This window comes from Kogia breviceps, chromosome 8, assembly GCF_026419965.1.
Source record: "Kogia breviceps isolate mKogBre1 chromosome 8, mKogBre1 haplotype 1, whole genome shotgun sequence".
NCBI lineage: Eukaryota > Metazoa > Chordata > Mammalia > Artiodactyla > Physeteridae > Kogia > Kogia breviceps.
This window is the reverse complement of record NC_081317.1, coordinates 72,990,135-73,007,872: the sequence shown is the minus strand read 5'-3', so window position 1 is coordinate 73,007,872 and position 17,738 is coordinate 72,990,135. Positions and strand designations below refer to the sequence as shown.

At 41.6% G+C, this 17,738-nt stretch overlaps 1 protein-coding gene across 2 annotated transcripts in view; it reads right to left on the bottom strand.

The window, feature by feature from the left end:
* The window catches only part of ENTREP1 (endosomal transmembrane epsin interactor 1), a 61,374-nt gene that overhangs the window by 13,158 nt on the left and 30,478 nt on the right, over nt 1-17,738 (bottom strand). For both annotated transcript variants that reach the window (XM_059072725.2, XM_059072726.2), the window contains 4 exons: nt 11,254-11,364; nt 3,498-3,626; nt 1,879-1,986; nt 1,625-1,758 (listed from right to left, as the gene is read on the bottom strand). In XM_059072725.2, coding sequence (XP_058928708.1) covers nt 1,625-1,758; nt 1,879-1,986; nt 3,498-3,626; nt 11,254-11,364 — 482 coding nt within the window. The remainder of the gene's footprint in view (nt 1-1,624; nt 1,759-1,878; nt 1,987-3,497; nt 3,627-11,253; nt 11,365-17,738) is intronic.

Below are 17,738 nucleotides of genomic sequence, written 5' to 3'. Positions count from 1 at the left end.
GGCTCATTTCCTAAAAGACTGGCGAAGCCATCCTGGCCCCTGAAACTTCGAAATTCCAGTCCACCAGTCCCTGTACAACAGGGAGGCCGAGCTGTCCCCCAGGCCATCTGTCCAGCCATCTGATGTCCCTTCCAGCTTTGTGGTCATCTCTTATTTCTGCCGAGGTGAGTGGGCAGGGGAGGGGCTAGAGTGGGGTTTAGATACGAGTCTGAGGGACAAGTCAGAAAGATAACCCATTGAAAAGAACATTAACAGGGCTTCCCTGGTGGCACAGTGGTTGAGAGTCCGCCTGCCAATGCAGGGGACACGGGTTCGTGCCCCGGTCCGGGAAGATCCCACATGCCGTGGAGTGGCTGGGCCCGTGAGCCATGGCCACTGAACCTGCGCGTCCGGAGCCTGTGCTCCGCAACGGGAGAGGCCACAGCAGTGAGAGGCCTGCGTACCGCAAAAAAAAAAAAAAAAAAAAAAAAAAAAAGAACATTAACAGTGTCTGGGTGGGAGCTCCCACTGGTGACCTCTTTCAAAATGACATGTGGCTGCCCTGAGCACTAGAAAATGGATCCAAAAACCCCAAGCCTGACACCAAATTTGTCTGACAACTCTCCACGTGAACCTCAGGGTTAAAAGTAGAAATTCCAAGCCCTCTCAATAGCAAGGGAAAGACACTAGTCTTTCTTGTAGAATTCAGAGATTTGTTTTTTAGAAGTTTAAATGTAGGGTTTAAGTTTAAATGTAGGGTTGCTTTAGCCTTTAAATTCGGACTAAGATCATCACTTCATCCTGGAAGCCAACCCTGACCAGCTGACTCTTCCTTCAAGCTCTCTGCAGCCCACTCAGCAGTCTAGGTTAGGTAGTCCTCCTCTTGCACTCCAAATCTCCCTTTTGAGTATTACTGTGATCCTTTCAACACTCATTTTTAATGACCTAGACTGTGAGCTCCTGGATAGGGGGAGGAAGTTAGTATAACTCATTTTGAATTCCAATAACCCAGCACAGTAACTAGTAAGCAGCAGAGGATGGATTAAATGTTTGTTGAATGAATAAAAGAAGTCATTCTTTAGAATAGTACAATTCTAAAAGTGGCTAACAACCAAATGAATGCATGCAGCACTTCATTCTACAAATAATGATTTCTGAGATTCAAGAAACAGATGATAAAATTTTGAGCTAGAATTTGAAAAGGAGAATAAACACGGTATCTTTTTTTTTTTTCTAGACCAAGGAGATGTAATTAATAATTAAATGGCTGGGAAGAAGTTCATGATTTGAGGACCTGCTGATGGTTTACAATGAATATCGATTTGGCCCGACTGAGAGCATTTCCAGGGCAACAGCAGTTTTCAATCATGTCAAATTACAGCAGTTATCTCACTGGGTGTCAGTTTTCCTAAGAAGCTAATTGAAATTGAAAAACTCTATCCTTAGGTCAAGGTTTGACTTTTCTTTGGTTTCATGCAATTTGTCAGACCTAAAAAGAGAGAGAAAAACTGGACGATCCTGGAATATAATACAATTTCTAGATTTTGGAGAGAAGTCAGAGCCCATGCTGTGAGTTCTGGAGACCCTTCGGCCTCAAAACTGAGAGCAGCCCAGAGACCTGGGCGAGCGTATGTAGGGCAGATACCTGCGGTTCGTCCGGGGTGTGCACGAGTAAAACGTGGCGAAATAGGAAGGGGGAGGCACTGGTGGCACAAAGTCGTCAGGGTCTGGCATGTGTCTGTGTTCCTCCACTTCTTCCGCAGAAATTTGGGATTCATCCTAATTAAACAGCACCTTGGTTAGTCAACAGCTCAAGGAGAAAAGCAACGGATGACACTAAAAGGTCCGAGGGTGGGATCAGTGGAGTCACAGACACCCTGCCACCTTGCATGGACTTACGATGCAGGATCTTCTGGCTGCAAAGATCTGAAGGTAGCGAAGGGCAGCTGCCACCAAGCAGACAGTGGTGGTCAGGGCATTCAAGGCACACAGGGCGAAAAGGACTTTCTGGAACCAGGAAACAATGACGCACCTGAGTACCTCAAAACTGAGGACCAGAATGCAACATAATAACTTTAAAAAATAATAATAATACTGCCCCAAGGAAGACAATTCCCATGAGAAAATGCATGTAAAGGACTTAGATGGTGTTCGGCTCATGGTAGGTGCCAAACAAATGCTGGTTATTATTAACACTGTCATGCAATAGTGCGTACTTCTTAATTTTAAAAACTTATCTTAGAAGCTTCCTGTCCCGGGCAGACCTGGTATTACCATGTTTCTTTTTGCATCAGAACCCTGTCTGGAAATATGCCTTCCAGGAAAGTACTGAATTTCTCTTCTGAAGTCAGTGTCCCCAGTGATAGCAAATCCCAACCTCCCCCCTCCCACAGACGCCCACTAGGACAGCACGCTGGTTAATTCGTGGCCACTGATTCTATTTCAGGAGCCACTGGCAGAGCTGCCTCGGGCACCCAATGAGGACAACACAGGGGGCAGGCCGGCCCAAGTGTCAACAGGGCTTGTCTCCTCTAAACACATGTCTCAAAATAGCAGCAAAGCCAATTCCAAAAGTTTCTGTTGCCACAGTCCTGGCTGCTTAGCGGGGCTTTCCCCAAGCAAAGTCCTGGCTCAGAAAATTTGGGAGTGACTCAGCTACCGAAAATACAGAAGCCAAAGAAAGAAGGCCATTTTCACATCCTCCAAAACTCAGAGAGCTGACAGCTTCTCTCTCTTTGCTTAGAGATTCCTCTTCCCCACAAGAAAATAAACCCAAAACAAAGATCTAAAGAAAGCCATCAGTGATGGACCATCCAAAAGCTAATATCTCAGGGTTCACCAACTGAGCTTGTCACTCACTGGGCTAACAGACCTTAAGTCAGAACATGATTTTTATCCAATTCCCTAATAAAGGTTAATTTTGTATTTCTCTTCAGCTGGTATCATTTGTTTTTCATCTCTTTTGCTTTAGTATAGTTGCGGCCTATTAAACAAGAGGTAGTGTCTTGAATTTCTCTTGTATTTTCTGGCCAATACATCTCCTTAGTCTATGTGTTTTAGAACGGCAGCACTCAACAGCCTACAGGATTCATTTAAGCCAACAAAGGAGCATTAGAACAATAACAAATGGGCATGGACTTTAGAGGTTCTGCTAAAACTACATCTTATATGTGTAGCTACGTCAAGAGTTTGTACGTGTGCATATGTGTGCACGTATATGTATATGTAAATTCACATACATACACATATACATGTGTATGCATTTAGGCTCCTTTACATTTTTTACTAGCTTATAATTCTTGAGCACAAAGAAGCTATCCATTCATAACTTAAGAGAAACACAATAATCTGTGGGTTCTCAATTCTGTCTCTAGGTCACTGATAAGGAGTCTCTCATATCTGCTTTCAGCCGGATTATTTGAAGGAGGTAAAAGAGGAGGAATATTTCAGGGAGCTTTGCCTTCCCTGGGGTCTCTGTGGTGTAGTTACTGGTGGGGGGTGGAATCTATTCCAGATACCTTGAGTAGAAGGTGAACAGCACTACAAGGCTGAACTGGGAAGAGTTTCAAGGCATTTTCTTTGTCTGTGCATTTGGCTGGTTGAAATTCTTCACAACAGAAGCAAATCTTGCCTTCACCTAAGTCCACCTTAAGGGGAAAAGGAAGAACAACAATTTAATTATTTTTATTTTATTTATTTATTTATTTTTTTGTGGTACACGGGCCTCTCACTGCTGTGGCCTCTCCCGTTGTGGAGCACAGGCTCCGGACGCGCAGGCCCAGCAGCCATGGCTCACAGGCCCAGCCACACCACGGCATGTGGGATCCTCCCGGACCGGGGCACGAACCCGTGTCCCCTGCATTGGCAGGCGGACTCTCAACCACTGCGCCACCAGGGAAGCCCCAACAATTTAATTATTAAGTAAAAATACACAGGCCACACCATGGAACACCAATCCTACAGAATGAGATATGGCAGGGTTCAGTGTCAGGCAACATCTACATCAGTCAGGACAGCCTAGGGTATGCTGTGGTAACAACCAGCCCCCAAATTTCAGTGGCTTAATCAACCAAGGTTATTTCTTGACTATGCTACATGTCCATTGCAGGTCAGCAGAGGGCTCTACTCATCATATTCCCTTAGAGACCGAAGTTGATGGAGCATCCACTATCTGAGGATTGAGGGTCACTATGCTAGACACATGGAGAGCATATGATGAACTGCACATTGGCACTTAAAGCAGGTTTACAAGGTAAAAGGTAGGACACTCAGTTAAATTTGAATTCAGATAAACAGGTCATTCCTTAGGGTCAGTATGTCCCAAATATTGAATGAGATATGTTTACAGTAAAAAACTATTACTCTTTATTTGAAATTCAAATTTAATTTGGTGTCCTGTATTTTTACTTGCTAAGTCTGGTCAACCTAGCTTAAATCTTCCTCTTGGAAATGACACTCATCACATGAGCTCAGTTTCATTTCCAAAGTAAATCATATGGCTCCACTTAATCCAAGAGGGCAAGGAAGTTCAATCTACCATGTGCCTGGAAGAAGCACAAAGTCTATTTGGTGAACAGTAGCCCTAAACCATGTAGGCTTAAAGAGATCTCTTAGTTCACATCTTCAGTGTGTTCACAGTTTCTAGTAGAAGTTTTCTTTTCTTTATCTGAAGTGATACCCTTACTGATGAGTAATCTCATATATTTTTAGTGAGATGCTTTGCAAACTTTGGGTCACTTTTCCAAGTTTCCATTAAGTCAGGTTGGGAACATATGTACTAGCTTGATTCAGGCTAATAAGACCCATAATTTGGGAGCAGAGGTTCATTCTTACTTACTCTGCAGCTTGAGCTGTTAACGTTAGCTATTCTATTTTGGCTAAAAAGAAAGGCCACACCTCTTTCATACTTGTTAAATTAAATAGGCGGCTTTGACTTCACTAGCTGCAAAATTCTTCAGGAATCTTTAAGAATCACTGAACATTTACAATGCTTTTGTTGCTTAACAGAAAAAAAAAGGCTTTTTTCTCATTGAATTAAGATTCTTATCCTCTAGTCATAGTGGAAAATTTCATGGTATTTTCCATATTAGGAGGAAACTTAGTTCCTTCTAATATAAGTTGAGTAGGAAGCCAAAGGGAAAAATTTGTACCACTGGATTATACAATTTTTGGTTTGGTTTTCTTTTTCTTTTGAACTGCAATTTACATACACAAGTCATAAGCATACCATTCAAGGAATTTAGAGCCATGCATATACCTCTGTAACCCAAACCCTTATCAACATAAAGAACATACCATCAGCAGAGAAAATTCCTTCATGTCCCTTCCCATCCATTCCTGCCCACACCCTCCAAAGAGACAACCACTATTTGGATATTTTTTCCATATAGATTAGTTTTGCCTCTTCCAGAATTCCATGAATCCTAGAACATTTTTTATTCCTTGTCCTTAAATCATATTGAAAGGGATGCATTACTAAAATTAACACTGATGCCCAGATTTTATATAAATTTTGCCTCTGATACAAAGAAGTACAACTACAGTTACCTCGATGGCCTCCATAATCTATCAATTCACAACCACTTTGGTTTCTGTCTTTTCCTGGTTTGTCCACAGAGATTGTTATCTCAGCAACATCCCCACACCCAGATCCACGACTCCACACACAAAGGCACAAGGCTGTTTCTATTTGAATTTTTCTTTCATTGTCTCACATTTTTGAAGGTACATCTTGCTGCTAATATCTAGATTCTTGGCTTCTAACGGAAAACTACTGTGGCCATTCAGACAGGACTTCCCTAGGCAGGTAGGAACTATTCTTTCCCCTCAGGGATAGCTGACTTTCTCTTGGCTGCTCTTCCATAGTTAATAATATCCTTACACCAGGCTAAATTCAGAAGATAAATATTACTCCCAATGGGCTTCCTCCTTGAAAGTCTCCTGCTGAGAACTTCCTGTTTTAATACTAACAGCATTATTTAGTATAACAAAGAAGCAGCTAATAGAGATGATTCATTCTTCTCATGTCTCCATTCTGTTCATGTACACAAGGCCCTCTCTCACCAAGCAGGAACCAAGCTCTCATTTTTTCAACGTGACACAGTGCAATTTCCATTTCTTATATTGTATAAGCCTCAAGATCTTACCTGAGGACTTCACCTCCCTTAGGGAAGACGAGGTGTCATCTTACAAAGTACTCCCTTCCCACATGAGTCCATTCTTAATCCAAGGCATTATTTTAAGACAGAAACCAATCCTGTGTGGGCTGCACATACACGGCTGCATTAGCCACACAACACCAGACATTCAAATATACAGAAACCTCAGCTCTCTGGAAACTTTGGATGGCAAAATTTTCCAGATAAGTGATAATTAATCCCTTTAAACAAAGGATCTTCTCTGAAAGTCAATCATTATGCAAACAATAATGAATATCTATCACTGTGCCCAGCTGATATAGGGAAGCCCTGAGGCTTCCTACAAAATGATTCTAGGCAACCGTGCCTTTTGTGGTCCTCATTCTTCCTCTTCCTGATCCTTCACCTGCCTTCTTAATCCCATCTCTGCCCAATAGTTCTGAAAACTTATTCTAACTTCTCTTCAACGTCTTTAACTATCTGCAAACAACCCTGTTCCAATCTCATTCTTAAATGAAAAACATCCCTCTTTCATACTTGATACAATTACCTGAAGCTGTCAGAGCCTCTCCTTCCTCCTGTCATCAATCACTATTATGGCTCTCTAGCCTAGCTGCACATTAGAATCTTCTGGGAAGTTTTCCCAAAAATGCCAATGCCAACTAGGGAACTGCAAATTAAACTAACGATGAGATCTCGACTTAGCCCCATCAGACTGGCAAAAAATTAGAGAGTAACACGTTGTAGGTAGAGGGTTACCGGTAGAAATGTAAGTTAAAGCTCTTTAATAAAGGAACTGTCCATACATTTTAAATTAAATATACTTATTCCCAACCACTTCGGAAAACTGTTGAGCAGTTTCTTTTAAAGTTAGACATACATTTCCCACATGACCCAGCAATTCCATAATTATGTATTTATTACTCAAGAGAAATGAAAACAGGCCCCCCCAAAAAACATTATACAAAAATGTTCACAACAGCTTTGTTCATAACACCCCTAAACTGGAAACAACCCAAATGTCCATCAACAGGAGAACTGATAAAACAAATTGTGCTATTTTTATACAATGAAATATTGACCTGATTTTAAAAAGAGAGAGAGAAGGGAAGAGCAAAGAACTGATATGACCCCAAAACATGGATGAATCTCAAAAACATCACGCTGAAGTAAGTCAGACACAAAAAGGTACATACCACATGACTCCACCTGCATGAAGTTCAAGAACAGGCAAAACTAATCTATGGTGAAAGAAACTGGAACAGTGGTTGCCTATGAGAGAGTTGAGACTGCCTGAAAGAAGACAGCAAATAACTTTCTAAAGTGATAAAAATGCTCTAGATTTTGTCTGGGGTGTATACATGAGTGTATTTGTCATGATGAATGTATACTTTGGTCAAAACTTAATGAACTGCACACTTGAGATCTGGTCATTTAGTTATAGATTTTATCTGTTTTGTTTTTTTTTTTTGCGGTACGCGGGCCTCTCACTGTTGTGGCCTCTCCCTTTGCGGAGCACAGGCTCCGGACGCGCAGGCCCAGGGGCCACGGCTCACGGGCCCAGCCGCCCCGCTGCATGTGGGATCTTCCCGGACCAGGGCACGAACCCATGTCCCCTGCGTCGGCAGGCGGACTCTCAACCACTGCGCCACCAGGGAAGCCCTATCTCAGTTTATTTTTTTAAATGGATAGAATCATCAAATGGTTGAATGTGCTATAAAAAAAAAAATGAGACAAACAGAAGAACAATCCTTGTCCTTGGAGCTTACTCTGCTTAGGTCACAGCCCCGATGGAGATCTACAGAATAGTATCCATAGCAGCACTGCTTCTATCTGTCAAAACACAAACCACAGTGGACAACAAGAAAATAGAGAACTGACTTGTTCAAAGGGAAAAAGGGTGTTAGAGCTGTCCCTAATACATCTTTAAGTGAGAAAAACAATATGCAGGGAAGTGGATACAAAAGATCCCATTTCTGAAGAGTAAGTCGTGACTAACCCCACCCCATACACATCTACGTAAGGTTACATGAGCGTGAAACATGAAAGGAAAACCCCCAGCTTGTTACCGTGGATTCAGGGTGACTGGTGTGGATGGTGAGGCAAAGAGAGAAGGAGAGCATCCCTTCCTCAGAAAGACTCTACTTGCCCAAATACGTTCCCTAATGAAAAACAATTATGATATGGTCCTGTTGATGAAAAATTAAGTGTGTTTTTATCCATAAAGACATGCAAAAAACCTGTCAAATGGTTAACTATGATGTCCCCAAATAGTGAGATTTCAAATGATTTTTAAGTTCCATCCTACACTTCTATGGCTTGTCCAATTATATAATCAGAAACAATCCCAGAGTTGGTTTTGTGGTGGGAAAAAATTTTAATTAAAAATACACTTTAAAACTTAAAAAAAAATACTGATGCCGAGACCCCCACTCCAGGGCAGTTGAGAATCTCTGAGTATGGGGCCCAAGTTTGGGTATTCTTTTAAAAGTTCCCCCAGGTGATTCTAACAGGGAGTCAGGGTAGAGAAGCACAGAATTTCTCAGAAAAGTCAACCATATAGACCCTTATGCCTTGTAATTTGGCTTCTGTTTGTTCCAGAGCCAACAGTGATCTAACCACTCAGGCTAACTAACTAGTAACTAACCACTGCCCTTGGAATCCTCTCCTCTCCTGGCTTCGACCCACTCCCTTTATTTATTTATCGTTCAAGGCCAATCTCAAATACCTACGTTCCAGGTATCCTTTTCCCCTCTTCCCAAGAGTAGAAGTCCTTCTTCTTTTGCACCCCCAGAGCACCGTGTCTCACTCTGATGGCTGAGCACAGACTCCCTTGCTTTGCAGTTGGGCATTTATTCATTCTCTCCACAAACACTGATCAAGCACCTGCCATGGCTGTCCCACTCCTCTTGCTACGTGATAAACGTCTAGGTCAGAAACGATGTCTGACTTCTCTTTCTACTATCTGCAGTATCTAGCATGGGGTCTTGCATATAATAGATGCTACTCTTTTATCGAACTGCCTTGTAAAATATTATGACTTTTCACTTCTAGCCTGTGTCTGTTCTCTTTGCCCCTTCCAATTTTCTGTGTGATTAGTAACAGGAAGAACAAGCCTTGTTTAAAATTTATTTTCTGGGAACTCTATGTATGTAAAGAAGTCTGTGGGAGGTGCTGTTGAAAACTCCCAAGAAAATACAGAGCCAGACACTGTCCTCAGGAAGATTCCAGACCAGTAGAAGAGAGAAGACAGGTATATGAATACCTTTAGCCCAAAAAAGGAAAGAGAAATGCTTCGGAGATGTACAGATAGGAATTCTGGAAGATTACCTTCCCTGGGAATCAGGGACTATTTCCTTAAGAAGATCATCATTGAATGAGGCTTTAAAAGGCTGACACCATTTGGATGAACAGGGAAGTAAGGGACAGGGAATGGTCGGGGGAGAGACAGCACTGTCAGAAACAGGAAAGTAGGGCAGGAGACTGGGTAATGACATGCGGGCTTGGGCTCCATTACAGGGAGTGTGAGTTGCTGCAGCAGGAGAGCCGGATGAGAGCAAATGATACGAGGCCTTAAAAACCAGAAAACATTGTGAGCCTGTGCTTCCAAAACTTTCGCTTATTAAGTGAGGGAATGACAAAAATCAAAGAAATTGTGAAGGGTTGTTAAGGAAGAGCAATAGGTTTTTAGTGAGTCCAGGAGGAGCTTTCCTATCTGGGGAGGCCATGAGTTTCACTGCAAGGACCTGGTCACAGTGTTTTGAGAAACGTGGCAGCCTTCTTCACTTGCATCCTGCTGGTTTTGAAAGGGTGAGATTGCCATGGAACCAACTTCCAAATAGATGAGGTTTACTACAACCTGTAAAGAGTCCACTTCTTTTGCTCTGTGACACAAGGAGATATTTGTTACAGAAAAGTCCTCTTAAAAAGTTCAGAGATGGGGCTTCCCTGGTGGTGCAGTGGTTGAGAGTCCGCCTGCCGATGCAGGAGACGCGGGTTCGTGCCCCGGTGCGGGAAGATCCCACATACAGAGGAGCAGCTGGGCCCGTGAGCCATGGCCGCTGGGCCTGTGCGTCCGGAGCCTGTGCAAAAGTTCAGAGATGGCCAACAATTCTACCTTCCAGGCATATATTCCAGAGAACTGACCACCCATTTCCATGGTAGCACTGTTCACAATAGCCAAAAGGTGGAAAGAACCCAAGTGTCCTCTAATGGATGAGGGGTAAACAAAATGTGTCCTCTATATACAGTGGAATATTATCCAGCTTTAAAAAGGAAGGAAATTCTGACACCTACTACAACATGTGTACATATTGAGCATGTTATGCCAAGTGAAATAAGCAATTACTAAAAGACAAATACTGTATGATTCCACTTATATCTGGTAACAAGAGCAGTCAAATCCACAGCTTCAGAAAGAGTGGTCGCCAGAGGCCAGGGGGAGGAGGGGATGGGAAGAGTTCTAGAGATCCGTTGCATGACAATGTGAATGTACTTAACACTACTGAATGGTTAAGATGGGAAATTTTTTGCTACGGGTATTTTACTACAACAATTAAAAATCAGGAAAATAGAAATTGACATAGTACAGGTCCATAACCTCTTATCCACAATTCTGATATCCAAAAAGCTCTGGAAACCAAAAATTCTGGATTACATTCTGTTGTCCAGACTCCACTGGGATGCTACAGAATAAATAGTATATGCATCACATTTACCTTCTAAAAATTGGAAAAACTCTGAATGCTGAAACACACCTGGCCTCCAAAGGTTTCAGATAAAGGACTGCTGACCTAAATTCTGATAATATCCTTTTTTCCTCTTTAGATGAGAGCAGATAGATGTTGATTGTGGACAACTGATCCATCTACTCACTAACTAATGATGCATTTTATTACTGTGGTTCTGGGGTTCTTCTGGCTGGTCCCTGCTTTGGAAAAAAAAAAAAATTGATAACCTGAGTAAAATACTTAGCAGGAAGTGCTTTGTTTTGTTTTCCCGCTTCCTTTTTCCAAGTTCAGGTTTCATTTTAAGATGCTGCCTGGTCCTGGGTGTTGCCAGCCACTCACTGGCACCCGGGAAAGCTGGCCAGGCCAGGGTCAGCCCAGGTGCACAGTGATGATTCAGAACTGCTTACCAGATCACACCTGGGCACACTGGACACGAACTGGGCCCCCTGGCAGCCTAGGATAAATCCGGCTAAATTCAGGAGGACACACACCACAGAGAGAAGCACAAAGAGGTTCACCTGCAACAGCAAGAAAAGAGGCAGTTAGAAAAAAGACCGTGGCTAAATTCAGAGACAGTTTTGTCTGAGTGAAAAAAGGCATATTCTTTCCCTAGAGGAAACATTTTAAAAAGTCAGAACAATGTTTTTAATGTACAAACTTTTTTTTTTTCATTTTTTAGAATGTTTTAAATTGTGCTGAGGAATATGCCCCTGACCCTCCAGTCTTCTCAGTTTCAAGTCCCTATTCTTCTTGCTCTTTGCAAAGGAGGGAGTTCTGTTAGCTGTACACTACCTTAAGCCATGGCTATTTCCTCCTTGAGCCATTGTTATTTTTTTCCGACTTTTACTGGATCATGGTAACTAGACAAATGGAGAATTCTAGAATATAAGTGGAACCAAGGAGCTCAGAGCCATTACCAGCCAGAAATCACAGTATGTGTGAAAATAAAGACGAGTCTTTTTTCACTTCCAAACAGTGTTGGTACTGAAGAAAAGGTGTGCAGTGATCTTCCATGTACTTGTATCCAAAGTTAAATATTACAGATATTACCCTAAATGATTAAGAATTGACAGAAATCAACCAAGACGCCAGTATTTACTTAGCACAAATTAGAGACTACAAAGGCTTTTCAACCTGAGAACTCTGATTATTGTCAAAATCAAATCTTAATGTAAATATAAAAGATTGGAGCGAATGATTATCAGTGTTAGAACCAAGCATCATTTCAGGTAGCTGATATGTCAGAATTGGCTGGCAAATGAGTTCACATGTGAACTCCACTACAGAAAGCTCATCCTTTACTGCTGGTATTCCAAGAAGCTTGAAAGTATCTCCCCAGACCCAGGTTATGAGTCAATATTTAGTATCACATGATGCCACTTTTCTTAAGATGAATTCTTCCTTCCTCTCCAAGAGAAGCTTATGAATTATAAATACCGAGTGACTCCAGGAATCCAGACCCTTGCTGGACTTGACTGAAGACTCTTTCCGGACCAATGAACAAGGTGACTCGTTTTTCACTGAGGAATCTGGCTTCTGCTTCTCTCCTTTTTTGTTAATTTGTAAAAGGACTATGTGCCCTGTCATCAAATCTTGAGGAAAAAGCTGGGAGCGGCTACTGTGTTACTATTTCCCAGGCTAGATTCTTCCAGGTCTGTAGTACTTGACTTGCACTGTGCCCCCTTGCAAGAGCCCCCTCTTGCACTGCCAAAGCTTTTTGGAAATTGAGAATGCATAATAGCAAAAGACAGGACATGGTCTTCTAACATGGGCTTCTTTTATGCCCTGGAAGTTGCATATATTTTTATATATATATAAAAGCTTTTTTTTTTTAAAAAAAAAAAAAAAGGTAGTTGCCTGTTTGGGAGAGGAGGCGTGGAGTGAGGGGATTGACTGGGAAGAGATAAGGGAATTTTCTTGAGTGACAAAAATGTTCTATATCTTGTTTTGGATACTGGCTACATGGGTGTATCCAACTGTTAAAACTTAGTTAACTGAACACTTATGATCTGGGATTTATATAAATTATATTTAATATATATTATTTTAAAAAGGAAGAAAATCCTGAGTCCAGCTGCCAAGACAGGAGTGTGAGATCATAGAGTGAACATGATCTACTTCTAAAATGTCAGAACAAAAACAAGATGAGAGAAGGCCCCAGGGATTCACTGTCTGGTGGGCTTGGCTTCTCTCCTACACTGGAGGGGCTGCTAATGAGAAGTTAAAGCCACATCACCAGAATGCCACCCTGCAAACCCCAGAATGAGGACATGGGCCAAGGCACACAGGCTGTGTACAAAATAGCCATGCACTCTTCCCCAAATTTATCCCTAAATTTGGCTTTTTTATTACTATTATTAAAATTCTGGCCAAACGGTCATCTAATTCCAGTAAGTCCCCTACATACAAATGAGTTCCGTTCGGAGAGCGTGTTCATAGTCCAATTTGTTCATAAGTCCAGCAGAGTTAGCCTAGGTACCCAACTAACACAATCAGCTGTATGGTACTGTACTGTAATCGGTTTATAATACTTTTCACATGAATAATACATAAAAAACCAACCAACACAAAAAATAAAGAAAACATTTTTACTCTTACAGTACAGTACATTGAAAAGTACAGTAGTACAGTACAACAGCCAGCATACAGGTCTGGCATCGAGTGAACAGGCAAGAAGAGTTACTGACTGGAGGAGGGCGAGGAGGTGGGAGATGGTAGAGCTGGAGGATCGTCAGCAACAGGAGACGGAGGACAAGCTGCAGTTTCACTCATGCCTGAACGCATGTTCGCATCTTTGAAAGTTCTCAACTCGAAGGTTCGTACGTAGGGGACTTACCGTACTCTAGTGTAGACCACTGTGGTATATATCAGACGTGGCAGATATTAGGATACCAAGCATATCTCTTTCAGAGGTTGGATCAGGCTCAACCATACAAAATATTGGAGTTATAAGGGATTCAGGATATACAGGGACCTTCAGAATGGACCCCTCTGGCTTCCACCTAGTTATAATGGTATAACATCCAGGACTCAAATATCCATCCGAACCATCACCAGATGGCATTCCCTTAAACAGAAGACAGTGAAAAATCAGCTACTAGTGAAGAACATCAATGTCACAAAGCCCACAGAGCTATACCTGGAAAAGGGAAGAATTTCTTATATTTTTTTCTATTGTCATCATTCTTGCCTTTAAAAAAAATCATTGCAGGTGATTTGAATTTCTCTTTGTGGAAGACACCTGAATTTGGGATCAGGCTTTCCCCTTGCTTGCTATGATATATTAGACAACCTCTATGAGACTCACTTTTCTCATCTGTTAAAAAGGTCTATTGTCCTACTGGGAGAAAACATTTGCAAATGATGCAACTGACAAGGGCTTAACTTTCCAAATAAACAAATAGCTCATACAACTCAACAACAACAACAAAATAACCCAGTTGAAAAATGGGCAGAAGACCTAAATTGACATTTCTTCAAAGAAGACATACTGATGGCCAACATACACATGAAAAGATGCTCAACATTGCTAATTATTAGAGAAATGCAAATCAAAACTACAATGAGGTACCACCTCACACCAGTCAGAATGGCTATCATCAAAAAGTCTACAAACAATAAATGCTAGAGAGGGTGTGGAGAAAACGGAATCCTCCTACATTGTCAGTGGGAATGTAAATTGGTGCAGCCACTATGGAAAACAGCATGGAGGTTCTTCAAAAAACTAAAAACAGAGTTGCCATATGATCCAGCAATGCCACTCCTGGGCATATTCTGGACAAAGCTATAAATCGAAAAGATACATGCATCCCTATGTTCATAGCATCACTATTTACAATAGCCAAGACATGGAAGCAATCTAAATGTCCATGGACAGATAAGTGCATAAAGAAGGTGTGGTACATATATAGAATGGAATATTACTCAGTCATAAAGAAGAATGAAATAGTGCCATTTGCAGCAACATGGATAACCTAGAAATTACCATAAGTCAGAAAGAGAAAGACAAATACCATATGATATCACTTATCTGTAGAATCTAAAACATGGAGGGCTTCCCTGGTGGCTCAGTGGTTAAGAATTCGCCTGCCAATGCAGTAGACATAGGTTTGAGCCCTGGTCCGGGAAGATCCCACATGTCATGGAGCAACTAAGCCCACACACCACAACTACTGAGCCTGCGTTCTAGAGCCCACGTGCCACAATTACTGAAGCCCGAACGCCTAGAGCCTGTGCTCCACAAGAGAAGCCACCACAATGAGAAGCCCGCACACTGCAATGAAGAGTAGTCCCCACTCCCTGCAACTAGAGAAAGCCTGCAGCAGCAATGAAGACCCAACGCAGTCAAAGATAAATAAATAAATTTATTTTAAAAAATAATAAAGTGAAATAAAATATGACACAAATGAACTTACCTACGAAACAGAAACAGACTCACAGACATAGAGAACAGAATTGTGGTTGCCAAGGGGAAGCGAGGGGGAGGGAGAGATGGATTGGGAATTTGGGATTAGCAGATGTAAACTCAATATTATACATAGAATGGATAAACAACAAGGCCCTACTGTATAGCACAGGGAACTATATTCAATATCCTATGATAAACCATAATGGAAAAGAATATGAAAAAGAATGTACACATGTGTAACTGAATCATTTTGCTGTACAGCAGAAATTAACACAACATTGTAAATCAACTATACTTCAACAAAATAGGTTAAAAAAAAAAAGGTCTATCATCCTAGATACCTCCCAAGATTGAGAGACTCACACAAAATGATGTATAAGAAAATCTTCTGTATCCTGCAAAATGCTAGGCAACCAGTTTTACTATTACTAGTAATAGGCATTTCCTCTTTAGGGGAGCAGCTTTTTATTATAAAATGAATTTCACTCAGTCTGATACCAGCACCTTTTATCTTACACGTGTGATGCACCTGAATTTGTGGCAGCTGGAAAGGATATATACAAACTGTAAGAATGATCTGTAGGTATATTGTTTCCAAAACTTTTCAATAATTCTTTCTGCGACCTGCTTTAGGAACTCACCCCACCATGCTGAGCATTGTCACGTGTGCAGGTTGTCTCCTGTTGGCTCCTCCAGATCCTCTCTCTACTCTTCACTCCATCCCCTCCTCCCAGCGAGACTGACCCACAGACCGTATCACTGGGGCTCCTTTGCCCTCTGGTGTCTGGTTTGGTTCAACCAATGGGGAGGCCTGGCAGAAGATCCAAGGGAGGGAGGAGAGTGAGGCTGGGGTGTTATTCTCCTGGTTCCTTCTCTGCAGCCTCAGGATGGCTGTGTCCCTCATGAAAAGCCACAGGTCCTCTCAAGGTCTCAAGGGGTCCTCTGTACATGATCCCGACTTCTGGATTCAGACCACCGTTCTCCCGTCAGGACTAGGGATGGTAACAGCTTCACTGTCCCCTACACCCTGCACAGACCTTTGTGAACAGGCCCTTAATTAACTGCTTGTCAAGTTATAGTTTTATTGTCATCTGTGTTTTACCAAGACCTTGACTGATAACAACTTCTCTACAAAATTTTTCCTTACATTTAACCTAATTTTTTTTCTGCTCTTTAAGCCTAGCTCCTATTGTTCTCACTCCACATTCAACATTACTTGTTCAATGAAGTGAACCCCATGGGTTACAGTCCCTGAATTCTACTGAAGCCAATTCATCACTGGGTTTTACCATCAAGAAAAAGAAAAGCCCAGAGTTGATGGAGAAATGTCTTCCTAGAACTTCTACTTTAGACATGAAAGACAGTGGGACTCAGAAAGTAGAGAGCTTGCCTCACTGCATCCTGTGGCTTTTAGGGGTAAAATGCAAAATCCAGGATCCAAAGAGCTGGTCCTCTCACAAGGACAGGCAACATGAGTTAAGCCTTTTATGTTTTTGGTTTTATTGTTACTAACTTGAATCATAAGTATCTTCTGATACTTATATACCAGGTAGCTTGACACAAACGGTATGTTTTTCTATTGAGTGTTTGGAATTCACCTTGACACTGATCTCTTGCAACTGTGCCCCCAGCTCATTCCAGGTCTCAATTAAGTGACCCAATAAAAGAATGTCTGGGGAACCTGAAGCTATCCACGAAGAAGCATCACCTTCAGTTTGCCCATTCCTACCTGCTAAGAAAGTTCCTCATAATCTCCATCACATAACATCATTAAATAATTATGCCTATCACAGCTTGATATTGTTGAGTGTCTTTTTTGATACAAGATTTCATTCTCTAAATAGACTGACCTTTCCTTGCTGCCTAAGGACTTTCACTTTGCTTTTCACTTCCCTACTGCTCCAAGCTCAAGATGCATCTGAAAAGTCAACTATGTATGTTTAAATAAAACAGTTCCAGTAATTGTGTGAAGGTAGAGTAGCTTAAAAATGAATGAGTTTATTAGTGAATTGAACTTAAGCATTTAGTTCTATTAATTCCTGAAAACCCATTAAAATGGCAATAAAGGAACTATTTTAAATGCAGAAATCCATAAGGACAGAGAGAACAGAAAAACGGCAGTAAAATTTTAGAAGTTAGAAAACCAGTGGGCATAAATTGACTCAGTGGTCCTGAGAAAACTCAATCTCCCACAACAGCAACGAGGAAAGCTCAAACAGCAGAATTTATTCCTCAGAATCTCCAAATGTTCAGAAATGGGTGGCAGCAGATACCTCTGGATATGAAAGTGAGGTTAGAAAAGGACTGATTGTGAGTCTAAGAAACGATTAGAAAACGGCACAACTATTATGGGAAACTATTGGCAGTTTCTAATGAAGTTAAATATCTACCACCTTATGACTCAGCAATTCATTTTTAGGTAGATACGTTGGCGTATATGCCTAGAAAAAGACATGTACAAGAATGTTCATAGCGACCGGTTCA